We start from the raw sequence: 17,956 nt of genomic DNA on the forward strand, positions 1-17,956 counted from the left end.
ATATATGCATGTAATTTGTATATATGTACATCACTATCTACAATATGTATATAATTATATATATATATAATGTAGATGTATAAAATACTATGGATTGTCTGTATGCACATAGTAATAGATTGTACATATATATATAATATAGTGCACATATTGCACATCTTCAATAGACCCTTAGCTAGAATATAACCATTTTAAGAAAGTGTTTCACTCAAAAAAAATCTTTTTATCCACAAAAACCAGTACAATCTATAGCACAGATTAGGGACTTATGTAAATCCAGCTTCAGTGACTGAGATAGAGATATCAGGACAATAACACAAGCTTGGGTGGGAAGAGACTATAAGGCCAATTCTGGGGTGGCTACTGGCATGAAGGGACCCACGGCAGAGTCCATCACAAAGCCAAGATAAGGTGGAGCTTAACTAGGATGCTGTGGAAAGGAGTGGATGCTTACATCTGAAAGTCTCCGAATTAATGAATTCCTCTCAAGAGCAAGGTTTTAAGCTTATTTCTTTGACGGAAAAACTGTAAGTGATGTAGGTGCTTTTTCCATTTTGGCACCTTAGTGCAAAGCCTCAATCTGTCCTAGATATGGCTGATGTCCCATAGCTAAGATGATGAAATAAATCAATAGTTTTCTCCTACTCAATCATGAATTTGCTATCAAACATTTTAAGAATCTCCTGTTTGGATGACTTGGGATATGACCTTCTATTCTCCAAGCTCTGTTGAAAAACAAAATCACATCTAACTTGTGGTCACAAATTTAAGGTATTAAATAATATAATAGTAGAGAAAAAATTCCACCCAAACTCTTCCACAAATTGTTCATTCTAGAGATGTTGCCTGTAACAACAGATTCCCCTCACAATGGATAATTTGGAGCATGATCAAGTGCATCGTTCTTTGAGAAACCCATCGTCAGGTTCACCTCTTACTGTAGTCATTTATCAGACTTTCTTTAACTAAAATGCTATGGAATTGCTTTTAAAATGTATTAATTGATGGGGTTGAACCACATTCAATAACTTTAATAGACTCTGTACAATCTAAAAGCTTATCTCTAGTTAATCTTTCAAAGTTCTAGCTGCTAAATGAAGGATGGCGTCTATCAGCTAACACTTCATGTGTAGCTGACACAAAACAGCCTTTTCCATTCCCACGTGGCACTGTTGATAGCGTCTCTACATAATTCTCTTTTTACCTTGGCAACTCAAGCCTTACCACGATGGACTGTCAGAGTTTCAGGATTGGGCTGTTCAGGAGGGAATGACCAAAAGAGGAAAAGAAAACAAAACAAAAAAGGGGTAGAGGGGAGAACCTTACCTTTGTTTTTGGCCTAATTCCAGAAGTTTCTGAACATCACTCTTGGCTGATGCTTCATCGTTTTTCAAAGACTGGTGAAGAAAAGCAAAGAAAAGGGTGGGGGAAGATCTTGTCAGTGTTACTTAGCTAGGAAATTATCATAGGAGATTCCTTTGTTTCTTTGTTCCATAGAACATCAAATTTTGCCACCTAAGGCAAGAACATCATTAAATAGTATAGGATTCCAAGGTAGGATTCAAATGAAGTCATGCTGGCTTTGGATGGCTTTAAGGGTATATTAAAGAAAAAAGCAGCTAGGTGGTACAGTGGATAGAGTGCTGGACCTGGAGTCAGGATGACTCATCTTCCTAAATTCAAATATGGCCTCAGAAACTTACTAACTGTATGACCCTGGACAAGTCATTTAACCACTATTTGCCTCAGTTTCCTCATTTGTAAAGGAGAAGGAAACAGAAAACCACACCTATATCTTTGCAAAGAAAACCTCCAATCGTGTCATGAAGAATTGGTTACAACTAAAAAAATGACTGAACAAGAACAATGAATTAAAGACAAAGAGTTCCAAACTGGGGGGCCCAAATGGATCAGAATTTGGGCTAATTTTTAAAAGAGCTAATTTTTAAAGAGCTAATTTTGTAGGTTTGGTGAAAAGAGAGAGTGTTGTTCAAAACTTCAGGTCTTTCCATAGAAAAGGACACAAAGGATCATCTCTATCTTCTGTTTCTAGGCTGTCACTTTGTTCACAACCCTCAGCATATATTCCCTGTGTGCCTTGCAAGAGGGGAAAGAGAAAGGCAGGAAAGGAACACAGTGTCCCAGCAAATTAGTGTCCTGAAATCAAAGCAGTCAAAGAAAAAGAGAATTTGACATATAAATTATTCATCTCAATGAATCAAGGAATATAAAATCCTAAGGACCCATACTCCATAAAAAGGACTGTGTAATGCAGGGGAAAAAAATAAACTGCAAAGACAAATGTAGGGTGGTTCCAGTTATTTGGGGAAAAATCAGGAAAATCACTTATCCAGGAAACTCAACTATTCTGTTGAACTTCTTTTGAATGTATGATTTATATTCCATGTTTCCAAATAAAGATTCAAGACAGTCAACTCATCCTTCTAGCACATAGGCAAACACCAAGAAAGAAAGAAAAATACCTATGAGATGTCATCATAAATAGGGCACTATCCATATACTGAACATAAACTTCTAGGAGACCTCCAGAGATGTTCATTTGGGGCCCATTTACTCTTAATTATGAAATTATTCTAACAAGCTTAGAGATAGCACAGTGTACTCAATAGGGCACTAAACTGAAGGGTGAGGAACTTGGTTCAAATCCCAGTTCTGTCATTTATTGTGTGACCTTGGACAATCCATTTATTCACTTGGTCTCTATTTACTTTCTTGTATAAAATGTATGTGGGGGGCACTTTCATTTAAGTCTCTAATGTCTCTTTTACCTTTTCATCATTAATCCTATGAACTTCTATCCCTTTATGGAGGAGAAGCAATAGATTCCGATTTGGGAAGACGAGATCCCTGGACAAGAATGTTACTGATGGAAGATGATGCCTGAGGGGAGAAGTGATAGCTAAAATCCTTTCTGGGGAAGGAGATTTAAAAAAAACAAAAGAGAAAACTATAAAAACAGATAAAGAATTTTAATGAAGCAAAGAGTTCAATGCATCTCATGGTTTCCTAAGTGCATCCTGGATCATAGATTCTAATATTTTAAATTAAGAAGAAACCTTAGAGGTAAGATAAACTAATTTCTTTATAATTATATTATAACATACTATAATAATTGAGGTTTAAATGATAGTCTCTATTTTGGATAAGTCTTGGTCCAGGTCAGCTCTTTTCTATGACAAGGGTGTATGTTGTTTTTGTCCGGTGGTTTCAGTTGCGTCCAACTCTTCTCAACCCCATTTGGGATTTTCTTGGCAAAGATATTGAAGTGGTCTGCCATTTCTTTCTCCAGCTCATTTTACAGATAAGGAAACTGAGGCAAACAGGGTTAAGTGACTTGACCAGGGTCATGCAGCTAGCAAATTTCTGAAGCCAGATTTGAACTCAGGAAGATGAGTCTTTCTGACTCCATTCCCCTCACTCCATCCATTGCACCACCTAGCTACCCCATAAGAGGATGGAGTGAAGACCATCTTCATTTGGAGTTCCCATGTCCACACGCTTTCATTTTTCCTCTAATTGTTTTTAGTGTTCCCACTATTCTATGCAACTCCCATCACCCCCAACCTAGTTTGCCATTCCAGGAACCTCTCCTCACTCTCCAATTCTTCTAATGTTTCTCTTTCCCAACCAATCAAAATTTCCTATGGTGAATCATACTTCCTCAAAGCCTTGGTCTCTATATAGCTAGTCTCATATTTTAATTTAGACTATGGTATTAATAGCAGGTTGTAGTTTATGGGACCCAATAGAATGTACATCCACTGGTTTTTCCATTGTTTTTATTTTTTTTAATCCAAAGTGCCTACGTACCTATTAAGAAGTAATTAATAAATATTCACTGAATTGGATGGTATTTCCCTTCTCATAAAACAGAATTGTCCAGTAGAAGCAAATCAACAAACTAACAAATTTTGTATTGAATGCCTAGAATCCTTAGGTCTACCCTAATTCTGTCATGAACTCACTATGTGATCTTGGGTAATTTATTTAATTCACCCGAGATATGTTTCTTCATTTGTAAAAAAGAGAATACTGAACTAAAGAACATCTTAATTTCTCTCAACTTTAAGTTCTTAATCAAAACCAAAACCAACAAACAAAAAACACCCTATAACACCTAGGTAGGCAGTGAAATTCTTTTGGAAGGAAATAATAGCCTAGTGTATTGGGCCCATGTCTCCCTACAATATTTTCTTAAATGTCTGATGGAAGATACCACAGACCATTTTTCTTGCCTCTTCTAAAGTACAAGCTGTATTTTTGGCTTGAAGGGTAGGGGAGAGGTTATAGGGTAGGTTCCTCTTCACTCCCATCTGAGACCAGTAGTCACAATAGTCACATATTCCTGAAGACGTTGGCCAATCTTCTTCTGATCAGAATCCTCAACAGATTCTTGTTCAAATATTCTCAAGATAGAAATGATGCTTTCATAGGAGTAATTCTTCTCCCTTCAGCCTTTCTCTGATTCAAGGTTGTCAGAAAATTTTCATACCCTGGGCCAGTGGGAATTTAAAATATTCTCTTTTAGATAACTCCTGTATTCATTTTCTCTGCTGCTCATTATTGCTTTTCATTATTTTGTAATAGGAAAAACAGTGGAGTCAAATTTGTCTTGGGAGCTGTGAGGGAGTGATGGCTTTGCAAATCACAAAATTTTCTTATTCCATCCATTTGCAAACTGCAAATTCCCAGGCCACCTGCTCAAATTGCCTTGCAAACCTCACATCCTAATAAATAACATTTTATTATATTCAAGAGCAGGGACTTTTTTCAATGCTGCCTAAAATTCAAATCAATTTGATTCCACAGATGTTCATTAAAGGACCCATACTATGTGCAGGTCAGTGGTCTAGACACTGGAGGTGCGAAACCAAAACAAAACAAACAAAAAGTATCTGTTATCAGAATAAATAGCAGGTAATTTGGTGAATGGTCTGCAGTCACTGGGGACATGAATATTAATCTTACCTGGAGGTTTACTTTAATTCCATCAAGTTCCCTGGAAGTCTTTGACAGCTGTCGGAGGATGTTGCTCCTTTCCTTGAAGACTTCTTTCAATTGCTTCTCTAGCTCTTCATAGCCCTGTCTAACACAGAAAGAGAAGGCATGAAGTCTTCTCACAAGGATGCCCCAGTGCATTGGGGCTGATTGGGAATCAGATGCTTGGTTCCGACAAATTTTTCATCTCTCCCCAATGAAGCATCTAACTTCACTTGCGAAGGGTAGTTATTGGGTCAGTAAAATCTATACTTATCTGAAATACATCCTAGGATCCTCATTAAAACAAAGAATAAAAAAGCCACCTGCATCTTTTCTGATAAGCCAATACCTACTCTTATTCCTATATTTTGCAGATGTGGAATATAAGGCTAAAAGGGGTGAACTGATTTTATTTAGAATAATACAGGTTTTCAAAAACAGCTCCTCTGAAGCCAAAGCCAGTGATCTTTACCCACAGAGGCAGTAGGGTGTGGTGAGCACAACTCTGGAACTGGCCATAGAAAGATTTCCAGTCCTGTATTTAAATGACAAGGAAAAGCTTTGTGAACTCCCCCTGATCAACAAATATCTCTGAACCATAGGAAACTTTCACGGGGTAGGTAACTTGGAGGTCTTCAGGACACATGTGGCCCTCTAGGTCCTTGGTGAAGCTTTTTGACTGACACCAAGTTTTACAGAACAATTAATTTTATGAAGGGGATTTGTTCTGTAAAACTTGGAGTCAGTCAAAAAGCTGCAAGCAAGGACCTAGAGGACCACATGTGGCCACAAGTTCCCCTGTCCTACTAAGACTATAAGTGGCATTTGCTTTCAGTCTACCTTAACTAGAGGTATTTTCCCCAATTATGAAATAACAAATGTTTGAATCATAATTAATAATCTTTTCACAGCCTCCTTTCCCACTTTGTCCACTCTGAGATAGGAAAATAAATAAATAGTTCATAGCTAAGATTTATTTATTTTGTTATCCATTCATATTTAGTAAGACCTTGTTCGCTCGTTCTTTTTTTTTTCTTAGAGAGGCAAGATGGCAAAATGGATATGAAATGGGCTTTGAACCTGGAAGACCTTCATCTCTCAGTACTCTTAGGCCAGAGGTATTAAACTCAAATAGAAATGGGAGGAGGGGGATTAAACTTATATACAATGATCTCTGTAGGCTTCACATTGACTCAGAAAACCACAAGTTATTACTATCTATGTTCTATTGTATTTGGGGGCAGCTAGGTGATGCAATGGGCCTGCAGTAAGGAAGTCTCATCTTTATGAGTTCAGTTATAGACTTAGGCACTTCTTGTCTATGTGACCCTGAGCAAGTCTCTTAACCCTGTTTGTCTCAGTTTACTTGTTTGCAAAATGAACTATTGAAGGAAACGACAAACCACTGCAGTATCTTTGTCAAAAAATACCTAAACGGGGTCACAAAGAGTCAGACATGACTCAAAAACATTTGAACAATATATTTTTATTTTGTTAAGTATTTCCTAATCATGGTTTTAGTCTGGTTCAATCATACTTTTAGTCTGGAGTGCTATAGCCCAACTCCTTAGGGCAACATATTTGACACCCGTGCTCTAGGCAACTATGATTATGTTTCAGAGAAGTTGCATTCTTCCTTTGGTAAGATGATGTTTCCTCACCATAAAATTCAACATACCAATCAAATCACAGGACAAATCCCTAGCCATTTTTCTAAGTACATTCCTATCATATGAGCAGTGATAGAGACATATTTTGCTTCATTTTCTGCATCTTTTCTACCTGTGGCACCTTCTGACAGGCCCTGGTCCTTTGGATCCTTTATTCATTCAAAAACTTTGCTCTGTTTATCTATTTGAGGGTCTCACAGACAAAATCAACCCTTTACCTGGGAGGAAAAAAAAAATCATACTTAAATAAATCAGAATAGCGGGAGTAATTACAAAGTTTGAGTAGCCTTTGACCCAGACCAAAGAAAAGTAAAAAAATTGCATTTTGCACATGAAACATCTTTCGGATTATTAGCAAGTGGCTTCTGTCCAGAATGAGTTTCTTTGATGATTCATCCCATCCCCCATTTTTTATGCAGAAGGATGCTAAAGCCTTCTGTCCTCATACTCTCCCTTTCTTTGTGGTGAATAAGGATTGTTTCCTGCAAAGGAAAATAGCGCTTCTATCTGACCTTGTAATTTACCCTGTCGAATAGTGCATTAGCTAGCAATCAGACTGTTATTAAAGTTCCTTGATTTTCTCTTATTCTTACTGACAAAACTGCAGAAACAAGGGAAAGTTTCAGAATTGTGAGTTTTCTCCCCTTTTTTTTAACTCTTCCACTTTTATGTATGCCTTCTTGCCCCATCTCCTTGAGTCACAATTTCATAAGTATATATTTTACACACATGTACGCTCCTTTAATATAGATATGAGAGTTAGAGGCAGAATTGGAAAGACTTAGCTTCAAATCCTCCCTTTCATCTTAGTTTTATCTCCTTGGATAAATAATTTAACTTTACAGTGAATCTCTGTTCTAAATGTTCATGTAGAATACTTGTGCCTGACCTGTGGTAGAGACTTCTAAGCTCATACTGGTCTGATCAGACACAGTGTACTGTGACTCCAACATAATGATGTCATTTTGGTCCTCTTTAAGAACAAAGGACAGCAACCAACCCAAGGATGACTCAAAGAATGCTTATCAGGTATCTAATGGATCACAGCTACTCTGTGAAAGCATTGAAGCTAGGGAGATGAAAATGAAGTCATTTCTATCTTTAAGGAACTTAACATTCTCAGTATTCCACTTGATTTGCTTAGGCTATGAATACTGCAGTATGCATAGTCCTCTGTTTGTAGAGGGGGTTAATTCACTGGGCACTTCCTAAATTAACCAATCAATCAATATTAATCAATCAATCGACATTTATTAAGCATCTACTGCGCTCTAGGCATGGCACTAAGTACATGGGGATACTAAAAGAGGCAAAAGATATACCCTGCCCTCAATGAGTTTCCAGTCTAATGGAGCTATTTCAATCTGTAAGTGAGTGACATCACAGATGAGACCAAAACTAAAACCAAATAAACCAAAACAAACCTTCCTTTCACAGTGTGCAGAGTCTGGAACACAACTTAGAATTCAGTTATAGAGGATTTTGTCTCTCTCTACATTTGAGTGTGTGTCAACACATCTTATTTCCCCAAAGAATTGAAGCCAGGATGAACAGGCATGTAATATTATCTGTAGATGGGTGGGGTTTATACTGCTTAACCCACTAAGTCCTCTTGCTGTTGAATGCAAGGTGTGTTGGTTCTGAATGGCAGCAGTAGCACTTTTAACTCTGGCTGCTGAAAATCAATGTGTTGCTTATCCTGGGGAAATTGTTTACTGTTTTCATTACATTCCCATGGTTGCTGGTTTTATCAAAATGTATCACAAGAGCCTATGAGATGACTCTGGATTTAAACCCCATAAAAATCTAGACTCCAGAGTATATGCTTTGCAAACCTCAAAAATGTTTCCTTTTTTCCACCAAACACGTACAATAGTTGCAAAGCAGAATTAAAGATGCATCCTATCCCAGAAGTGCATAGTTGTCTCAATCTCATGGGATCAGGGGTGGTTAGGAAAGCAGCCTTCGATAAATATGGAATGGATGTACCCATATTTCCCTTAGCTATCTCACCTGTAAAATGGGAATTAAAAATAGCATCGGACTCCGAGGTTGTTGTGAGGATGGAATAGGATAGTAATTGTGAAGTAGTTGACACAGTGTCTAACGCATAGGAAGTAAACATTAGTTATACCCTTACTGTAGTTGTTCTTGCGATTATGTCTTCCAATGGGGCAGATCCTAGACCAGCCATGTTCTTCCTTTCTCTACCCTCCCATACAGTCTTACAAGAGGAGCTGCCCTGTCCCCTTCAGGTATTCCTTTTAATACTCTATGAGTGTCAATAGAGAACTTAGACTGTTGCCATTTATTTTTGTGAGTTAACTGTTTTACTTCCTTTTATAACTACACATTTCCTGAAGGGTACCTTTAGTTTCACTTTTTATCATCAGGTTTTTTAACATCTATTGGGAGGGTCTCTGACTTTATTCTCCCTAATATCTAGACTCTCCTCTAAGCTTTTGAATTTTCTAACCCTGAAGCTGTATTTATGAGCCAGGAGATTTGAACAGAAGGAGCTAAGTAGCTCCAGGCTTCCACGAGACACCTGGCAGGCCTGAGTTCCTGAAGAAGGAGCTGTAGCTTAAGCCCTACTACTGTCAGACAAAGAAAAGACACAATCTCCTTTATTCCCCTGATCTAAGTAGGTAAAGGATTATGAGTTCCTTCTCTAGGCCTGTCTTGTACAGAAAAAAGAAAATTGTGAAACCTTAAACAATAGAGTTTCTTAACCACTGACAATTCAACAGAGACTTTCATATTTGTAATTCTATTGCAATAATGATATAATGTGAGTATATTTCCACTTCAGTTCATGAGCTGTGAAACAATTCCTTCAGAGAAATTCCAATCTTGGTATTAGTGCAACCTGGAGGCAGTATGGCTTAAATATGGGCATGGTAAGGAAGCGTAAATGATAACAGCCATGCACTAATGGGATCCTTCCTCTCTTTTTTGCCTCTCAATAGTATAAAGTTCTGTGTCATTGGAATTACTAAAGCTAGTCTATACACCAACAGAGAAACCCTTCCTTTAACCTATTCATTTTTGCTGGGGTGCTTATATAAATAGGTAAAAGCAGGGTTTCTCTATTGACGTGTAAACTCGATTTGGTCATTCAGATGAAACAGAATTTTATATTATTGAGGGGCAAAAATGAGAGGGAGGATCTCATTAGTGCATGGCTACAATGACTGAGGTTTTCCTACCATCTGCCCAAGCGTGTACTCACCTTTAATATGTGGATACCCTCCCTACAAAATATCTTATGTATCAGGCCATGCTTCATGGCTAAGGCCAGATTGCAACAAAGTCCTTTGGTGGTCACTAATCTATAACAACGTGAGCAAAAGCTGCATCTGTAGTAATGCCTGAAACTTTTGTTATTTTTCCCCCTACCACAGGAGTAAATGTCTCCTTGACAGTCAGAAGTCTATGGACCTTGACGCTTCTGTGTATCAGGTCAAAGTAAATGGATATATGTTTGCTGTGATGCCTGCAGTCTTGAATAGGACAATGATGAATTTTCAATGCAGAATCACATTCAATACACAGGTTCAGTGCAAAATTGGATAAATATTATTCTGGGTTTTGAGTGGAAAAATATGCACCTTAAAAATAGCCAAAGAAGCAAAATAATAAATTGATGTTCCCCAGTCTGTCCAAGTTATTTTCAAGTATCAAATGACTCTCATTTATTCATAAGCAAAGAAATTTAGCAGTGGTAACTTTTTATCTATTGCATAGGAAGGGATATTTCAACTGTAACCACAGGGAGTTATCAGCCAAAAAGTATCTGCAATGCTTATCTACCCTAAATGAAACTCAGGACAACTATAATATTAAATTCATTTCTGCAAATGTGGTCAAAGAACCGTATGTGAGTAGCCTGGTTGGACACTTGCTAGCCCTCTTCATGTAAAATTCAACTGCCCAGATAGGCCAACTCCAAGAAATGCACTTGCATTTCCCTGAGCACCAATTGAAATGCACTTTTCCCATTATCTCTTAACTAGTCAAGGAAAGTAGAAAAGTATTGAAATTAGAGAGGACTAGGTTTTTTAGAACAAACTTGCAGTGACTATCTGTCTAGTTGTAGAAAAATTGTCTATCTTTAGTGAATTTCAGTTTTTTCATCTATAAATGTAGAAGTCCTTCCACTTATGATACTTATTTCACAGGAATGATGGGAAAATCAAATGCAAAAATACATATAAAACACTTGGCTTATGAAATTTGGTAAATATTATTCAGCCAATCAAAAAGAAATATTAAGTGCCTGCTGTGCTCAGGTAATACGCCAAGTGTCAAGGATGCAAAGAAAGGTAAAATACAATCCCTGCTCTGAAGGAGCTCAGTCTAAAAGAGAGAAAACATGCAAATTTCTCTGCAGCAATTAAATATATGCAGGATGAGTCAGAAATGATCAAGAGAGGGAAAACACTAATGTTAAAGGCGATCAGGAAGGATTGTTAGTAGAAGATGGGCTTTTATCTGAGGCTTGAAGGAGTCCAGGGATGCTAGGAGTCAAAAATGAGAAAAGATAAAATTCCAAGCATGGGGTAAAGAAAATGAAAATGACTCATGTTGAGAGAGGAGGGAGTGTCTTGAGAATGGAAGGGTAAGGATATCAATATGTTTGGATCTTAGAGTGTGTGAGAGAGGAGGAAGAGCATAAGGTATATGAATACTAGAAAGGTAGGGTGGGGGCAGGTTATAAAGGATTTTGAAAGCCAAACAAAGAATTTTCTGTTTTGATCTTGGAGGTAACAGGGAGACCCTGGAGTTTAGAAAGATATGAAGAATATATGTCCCTTTTTTTCCTTTTCAAATAGCCTCACAGTATGAGGGTGCAATCTGTTCTACTGTCTCCCTCCATTTTCCTATGCAGAATTACTATCTCATATTCAACCCAAATAAAACCTCTTCTCTAAAAATGTTGTTCTTGTTAGTGTACTCTGCCTTCACGTAGCTTAATGATGTCCAGGTTGGGGAAAGCTCCTCATCAAAGGGATTCATAATAAGAAGGGTTCTGTTTCCATTCTGTGGATCAGTGCCAGAAAATGGGAGGCAAGAGGTTTTCTCTGGAAGATGATCATTGCCCGCATTGAGGTAAAATGCTCCTCTGTTCATATAAATAAGATGCTCACTCCATGTTAACATAGGATGGCAATAGGCTGACTCAGTTTCATCACAAAGGGCAAAACGGTAATCTTGTCTAGGTAAAGTGCCTTCAGGCAGACGAGCAGAGAACTGAGAAACTATTTCACAGGAAAAGAATGAATATGTCTAGAAATTGTTACCTCTAGAGGAATAGAGGAGGCTGAAGGAGTCATAAGATCAAATAGAAAAGAGATTCTCTTGTCCTAGAAATAATAGGATAAGAATATTGATTCTCAAAATATGTAAATAATGATTTTGGGTAGGGAGGATGGGAGAGATGGATAGCAACTAAGAAAGTATCATGTAGTATACAGAGAACTAGCCTTACATCCCTTAAGACACAGGTTCAGATCTCTTCACTGACACATACTATTTATGTGATTCTATCTGTCATATAATTTCACAGTGTTCTAGGCAATTCCTAAGCCTAAAATTACACAGAAGGTATCAATCTATAATGATATTATACAATATACATTATACAATGATATAAGTGGCATAACCAACAATGATACAAAGGAGTTTCCCCATATATGATGAGGAATCAGGCAAAATCATAAGACTGTCAATGCTAGATTAGCATTAAATTGTAAGTTCCTTCAGTATAGAGAAGATCTTTTGCCTCTTTTTGTATCTCCAGTGCTTATTACAATGCCAGGCATATAGTAGGTGCTCAATAAATGTTTCTCTATCGATTTATGTGATCAACTAGTCTAGTAGTATAATGGGAAATGTGCAATAATTACCCTTCTGCTCCCTCCCCAAAGTATGTACAGCACACTTAAATTTACGTTTAAATCAGCATTATTCATCTTTTCACCAATACTTTCTCAAGTCTAGACAATCGATAAAACAAAAAATCAAGACCTGATTTTTAAGGTTTTCTAATTACCAAGGTATAAATGTTCATACTGAAAATTTAATGAGCCAGCTCAGCTGATTTGAGCTGGCTCCAAGGCACCTCTGACTCTATCATGAAATCATCAAACACTGATTAAGTGCTGAGCATTGGAGTAAATCAGATGACAATGCTGTGGAATTGTAGAGCAGAGGAGCAGCCCACATGCTAAATCCTGGAGCTTAGGAAGCAATGTGTGTGCGTTCATCCCTCATTGCCGAAGAAGACCATGCCATCAGAGAAATGATGAAATGACTTGCACTTGACTTTGTTTTGAGTGAGGGAGGGTTGAGGAAGCAATGGGAGAGAAGAGAATAAAGGCTGGAGGTCCTCTTGATCATGGGAAGGAAGAGGTTGTTGACTTCCTTCTCATCCAATCTCTGAGAGATGTCAAGCAGCTTTGAGTGAAGGAAGGACGACAGGGGTGAGGGGAGTGGGAGTTATGGAGGTAGGAGGGCATGTCCCCAGTGGAAGCAGCTCAGCCTGGCAGTCCTGGGTGAGTTATGTGATGACCTGTCTCAGGGGAGAACATGAGGGAGGAATGGAACATTAGAACTGAGTACCAGACTTAGGGGTTTGTAACAGTGGGGCAGGGGAGGGGGAAGATAAGATGAGTTAGAAAATAAGAGGCAGACAAAATATGAGTTAGCTCTCTATAAAGAGCATTTAGATTCAGTATTAAGTTTACAAGGTATGGCAGAAAAGATCCCTGAATATGGAGTTTGCAAATGAGTTCAAATCTCAGTTCTAAGCAACTAGCTAATATAGCGGACAGAGCAATGGACCTGGAGTCAGGAAGACCTGAGTTCAAATCTACTCTCATACAGTTACTAGCTGTGTGCTCTTAGGTAAGTCACTTAGACTCTGTCTACCTCAGTTTCTTCATCTGTCAAATGGGAATTACAATAACACCGACCTCTCAGAATGTTGTGATGATCAAATGAGACAATAATTATGAAGTGTTTAGCACAGTGCCTGGCACAGAGTAGGCATTAAATGCTTTGTTTCTTTCCTCTTCTGCTGTTCATTTGCTTCAGTTGTGTCTGACTCTGTGACCCCATTAGAGGTTTTCTTGGCAAAGATACTGGAATGCTTTGTCATTTCCTTCTCCTTCTCATTTTACAGATGAGGAAACTGAGGCAAAAAGGGTTCTATCAGTGCACTGAGCCACCTAGCTCTCTGATTTCCTCTTCTACCTACAACTTCTGTAATTCTAACAAGTCATTTTACCTCCTTCAGATGTAATTTCCTCATCTCTATAATTTGGGGGATAGACTCAATCTCTGGCCTTGATTCCAAGGTCTATTTTCGATGTGTAATGTGAACATTTAGAAATTATTTCCAAGCTTCTTTATCTGTTGTAAGAAAGGTCTCACATTACTTTTGGAGAACAGGAAAAATGAAAATAATGAGAATGATAAGAGCTAACATTTAAACAGTGTTTACTATATTCTAATTCTTTCCTCTCATGCTGTATATTTAACTAGACAACAGCAGTGAATCTGGTGTGGAGAGCAGAGGGGATGACAATACAAATCCATTAGCAAGTAACACAAAGCCAATTCTGGAAAGAAAGACAGAAGTGTGGCCCCTCATGCAATGTCATTCACACACTTCAGAGCCAAGAGTATAAACCCTCAAAGTCACCTTCCTGTAGGAATCTCACACGTTTAAAGGAATCTCATGGGAAAGGAAGCCTGACTTTGTTCCAAAACAGAACATGAGGATTTCTCAAAGCAGTTTCATGGAATGGATCCCACAAATAAAAAAAAAAAATGCCTTGCCAATCTCTGATCAATTTGTTAAGTCTCCGATTAACTCAATTTGTCCAGACAAAAATACAATTGAAGAACAAGAGAGAAGCCCGTGCATTCTGTTTGATTCATGAAAGGAATCTTGGGCTAGGTGACTGACTGATGAGAGTTCTATTGATTTTGCAACTCTGCTTTGCTCTATGACTTCAGACCCTGTCATCTTGTGAGTAGTACCTGGAGTCAACGGCAAAAGCTTTAAACAGAAGAGAGCAATGTAAACGGCCTGCATGATCCTTATGCTTCAACAGGAGAGAAACTGCAGAGAAACCTTTGGAGTCATAAAAAACAACAACTTGCATTTACAGAAATTCTTTAGTTTCAGCAGTGCAAAGTGGTTCACATTTGCTATCTCACTTATCCCCACTGTATCCTGCTAAGACAGGGACAGAAGCCTATTAAAATGTTAAGTATGGAGGGTTCCAGCAAATGATAAACCTAGTTATCTGGCTGAAACGGTCCTTTTCAGATGCCTGCATTTCCATTTTTTCCCAAGGTTTGAACATTTAAGAAAGGAATTGGATACTAGGGCATGTGTGATGTTCCAAGCATCTGAACACTCCAGCAGCAGCAGCCAAGAAAGGCAAGTGACAAAAGTGAATTTAATTTGTTGCTGGATTTAAAGAATACAATTCTGACCCAAACTCTTGACTAGATTACAGAGTTGGAAGAGGCTCTAGAAATCAGCTTACCCTACCATCCTCATTTTACGCATGAGGACATTTAAAGACCTTAGGGCAGGGGTGACTTGCTCAAGGTCTTTTACCCAGTTAGAGGCAGGGTTGGGATTCATACTCGGGTGTCCTGAATCAGAATTCTTGTTCCTCCACAACACTGCCCCTCCCAAAATGCTTCTTCCTGAAGATGGATGACAGTGACAGCTGTAAATGACAAAATGGCATTTTACAGTTTACAAAATGCTTTGCTCTTAAGTGGTCTCTGTGGTAAGAGGTACAAATGATCATCACTCCTATTTTACAGATAAGGGAGATAAGGCACTTAGGAGAAATTCAGTGAATTGATCAAAATTGTACAATTTAGTAGCAATTGAGCTGAGCTGAGATTAGAATTAGATTAAAATTACACCACAACACCTCTTCCAATTCTTTCTGGTGACAACTACCATGTAGGACAGAGTGCTAGATGTCGAATCAGGTTCAGATCCTGCTTCTGATACTTATTGGTTGTGTGGTCATGCAAAATTAAATAAAATCTCAGAGCCTGAGTTACTTTATTACTATTATAAATAATAATGATAAATAATAAACAATTTCCATAGCTCTATTACAAAGTTACTGAAATGAGTCAATAATAAAATGGATTTGAAAGGTCTTTATAAATGTGAATTCTTTTTCCTTACTGCCTTTAGTAAAATATGAGAGTGCTGAACAAAATAGCAAATAATTCATGTTATAATGCTAGAGCTACAATCCTCTGATTTCCAAGTTCTTCTAACTCTAAATTTTGTTCAATTAATCACATTTGAAATACCTGTTTGCTTAAAAACAAAGAAACAAAGCAGTATTTGAAATCTTTGAAATTCATGTTGTCTTAAAACTCAATGGCAAACTGAGATGTTCTAAGATTTTTTTATAATTCCACACTAGAAGTTAGAACATAGTCCCCCACTGAGTCACTCTGCAGTTACCCTTCTTTGCCAATAGATGGCACTTGTGCACTAATAAGTTTGAAACAGGACAGTTTACAATTCTACCCTAGTACTATAAACTGGGGAAAGATGATGATAGACTAGATAGACAGATTAGACAGACAGACAGACAGACACAGACAGACAGACAGATAGATAGATAGAAGATAGATGATAGATAGATACAGATATCTAGGTTGTTATAGACAGATAAAAATATCTCTAGCCAGATAAATTATATTAAATGAAGCTACAAGTTGTTGGCACTTGCCTGAATGCAGATATAATGACATTCAATTTTAAAAGTTAAACTTCTTAGAGGAATCAGTTTTTATGGTATGCAAATCCTAATAAGTCCCATACTGATAATGACTCACTTTTATCTTTTTGTTAAAGTAGGTCACCCAAATATCTCTTATTTATGTCATTTTATTCCTAATTTGACTTGAAAGAGATGAAATTGTATATTTTTAAACTTTTGTATAATTTTTTATTGATCCAAAATATTTCACCTGAAGTGTTGTCCAAATTTTACCTTAAATCTTATAGACCAAAGACTTCTTTATATTTTTGTCTGTAAAATGAGGTAGCCAAATAGGATCATAGAAATGGAAATTATTCTTTCTCTTAAGAACCAGCACAGACCACTAGAACACTGATTAGTATCGCCATTTGAGTATTTCATATGTTTGTTCTTATATCAAAATCTGGTACGTTGGTGAAATCAGACAAAAACATTGAGACAAAAAAAAAAGTGAGATGTAGGATGAAGCAAGATGCCTTGCTATTCCTGGAAATTCAGAGTTTTTCCTTGCCATCTTCCCCCAGTCTCTCTGCAGCCATTCATTCCAAGAAACTGCTACAATCTGCCCTCCCTCCCAAGTTTACTGACCTCTTCCTAACATGCATTTTTCTTCATTGTCTTCCTACCAACACATATTCTAGCTTTCCACCTCAGGCAGCTTTGCTTCTTTGAGGAAGTAGCCAGGATGGCAATAGTCCCTGAGCCTCAGAAGTCTATCCATGAGTCTTCCAATTTCTCCCTCTCTCTCTGGACTTGTTAAAAGAAGAAAGGAGAGTCAAAAAGACAAGACTTCTGCCAACTGGACAAGGCAACTTAACTGTTTTTGGATTAAGAAAATTTTTTATGATGTAACCAATCCTAAAAATAAATTGGAGTGAGTTGGAACTATTCTGGAGCAAAGCTAAAACTCATCTTTAAGATTTCTCTGTAGACTAAAGAGTTGCAAATGGTAGGAGGAGGAATGAATTGTGGGACATTATGTTGAATATCATGTATTATATTGCAGGCTTCTCCACATATTCCTTTTCATGAATGACAGTAGAAAAATTGGACGAAGTCCCAGAATATTAAAGGGCTTTTGCGCTAAAATCCATGACTATTCAAAAGAAATCAGTGTAACAATCTATACAGGTAAAACAAGTGAACGTAAATGACCAATGACCAGATGATGCTATTCAGTTAAGAGATTCATCTAGTGAATATAATACATATATTTGGGATAAGCACCACAGATGGGCAATGATTGGCTTGAGTGATATAAGTATAACATGCTTCCAAAGGTGAATCAAAGGTAAGAAGTGGGAAAAGATACCCATCAAACCATGCATGCTAATAAAAGGAGATGGGCAGATTTTACAGCAAGAGTAAAGGGTAACAGATGGGCAGCCTGAATGTCACAATGATACCCCTAAAAGGTAAAGCATACTAGAGGAAGGGGTCCAACATTTTAGATTGATTCCT

The 17,956-nt window shown here is 37.6% G+C and overlaps 1 protein-coding gene across 1 annotated transcript in view; it reads right to left on the reverse strand.

Moving 5' to 3' along the window:
• Window positions 1–17,956, reverse strand: part of LUZP2 (leucine zipper protein 2) — a 743,524-nt gene that overhangs the window by 437,404 nt on the left and 288,164 nt on the right. The window contains exons 2-3 of the mRNA XM_072619311.1: window positions 4,990–5,107; window positions 1,327–1,397 (exon numbers count right to left, since the gene is read on the reverse strand). Of these exons, the coding sequence (XP_072475412.1) occupies window positions 1,327–1,397; window positions 4,990–5,107 (189 nt within the window). The remainder of the gene's footprint in view (window positions 1–1,326; window positions 1,398–4,989; window positions 5,108–17,956) is intronic.

This window comes from Notamacropus eugenii, chromosome 6 (assembly GCF_028372415.1).
Source record: "Notamacropus eugenii isolate mMacEug1 chromosome 6, mMacEug1.pri_v2, whole genome shotgun sequence".
Classification (NCBI taxonomy): Eukaryota; Metazoa; Chordata; class Mammalia; order Diprotodontia; family Macropodidae; genus Notamacropus; species Notamacropus eugenii.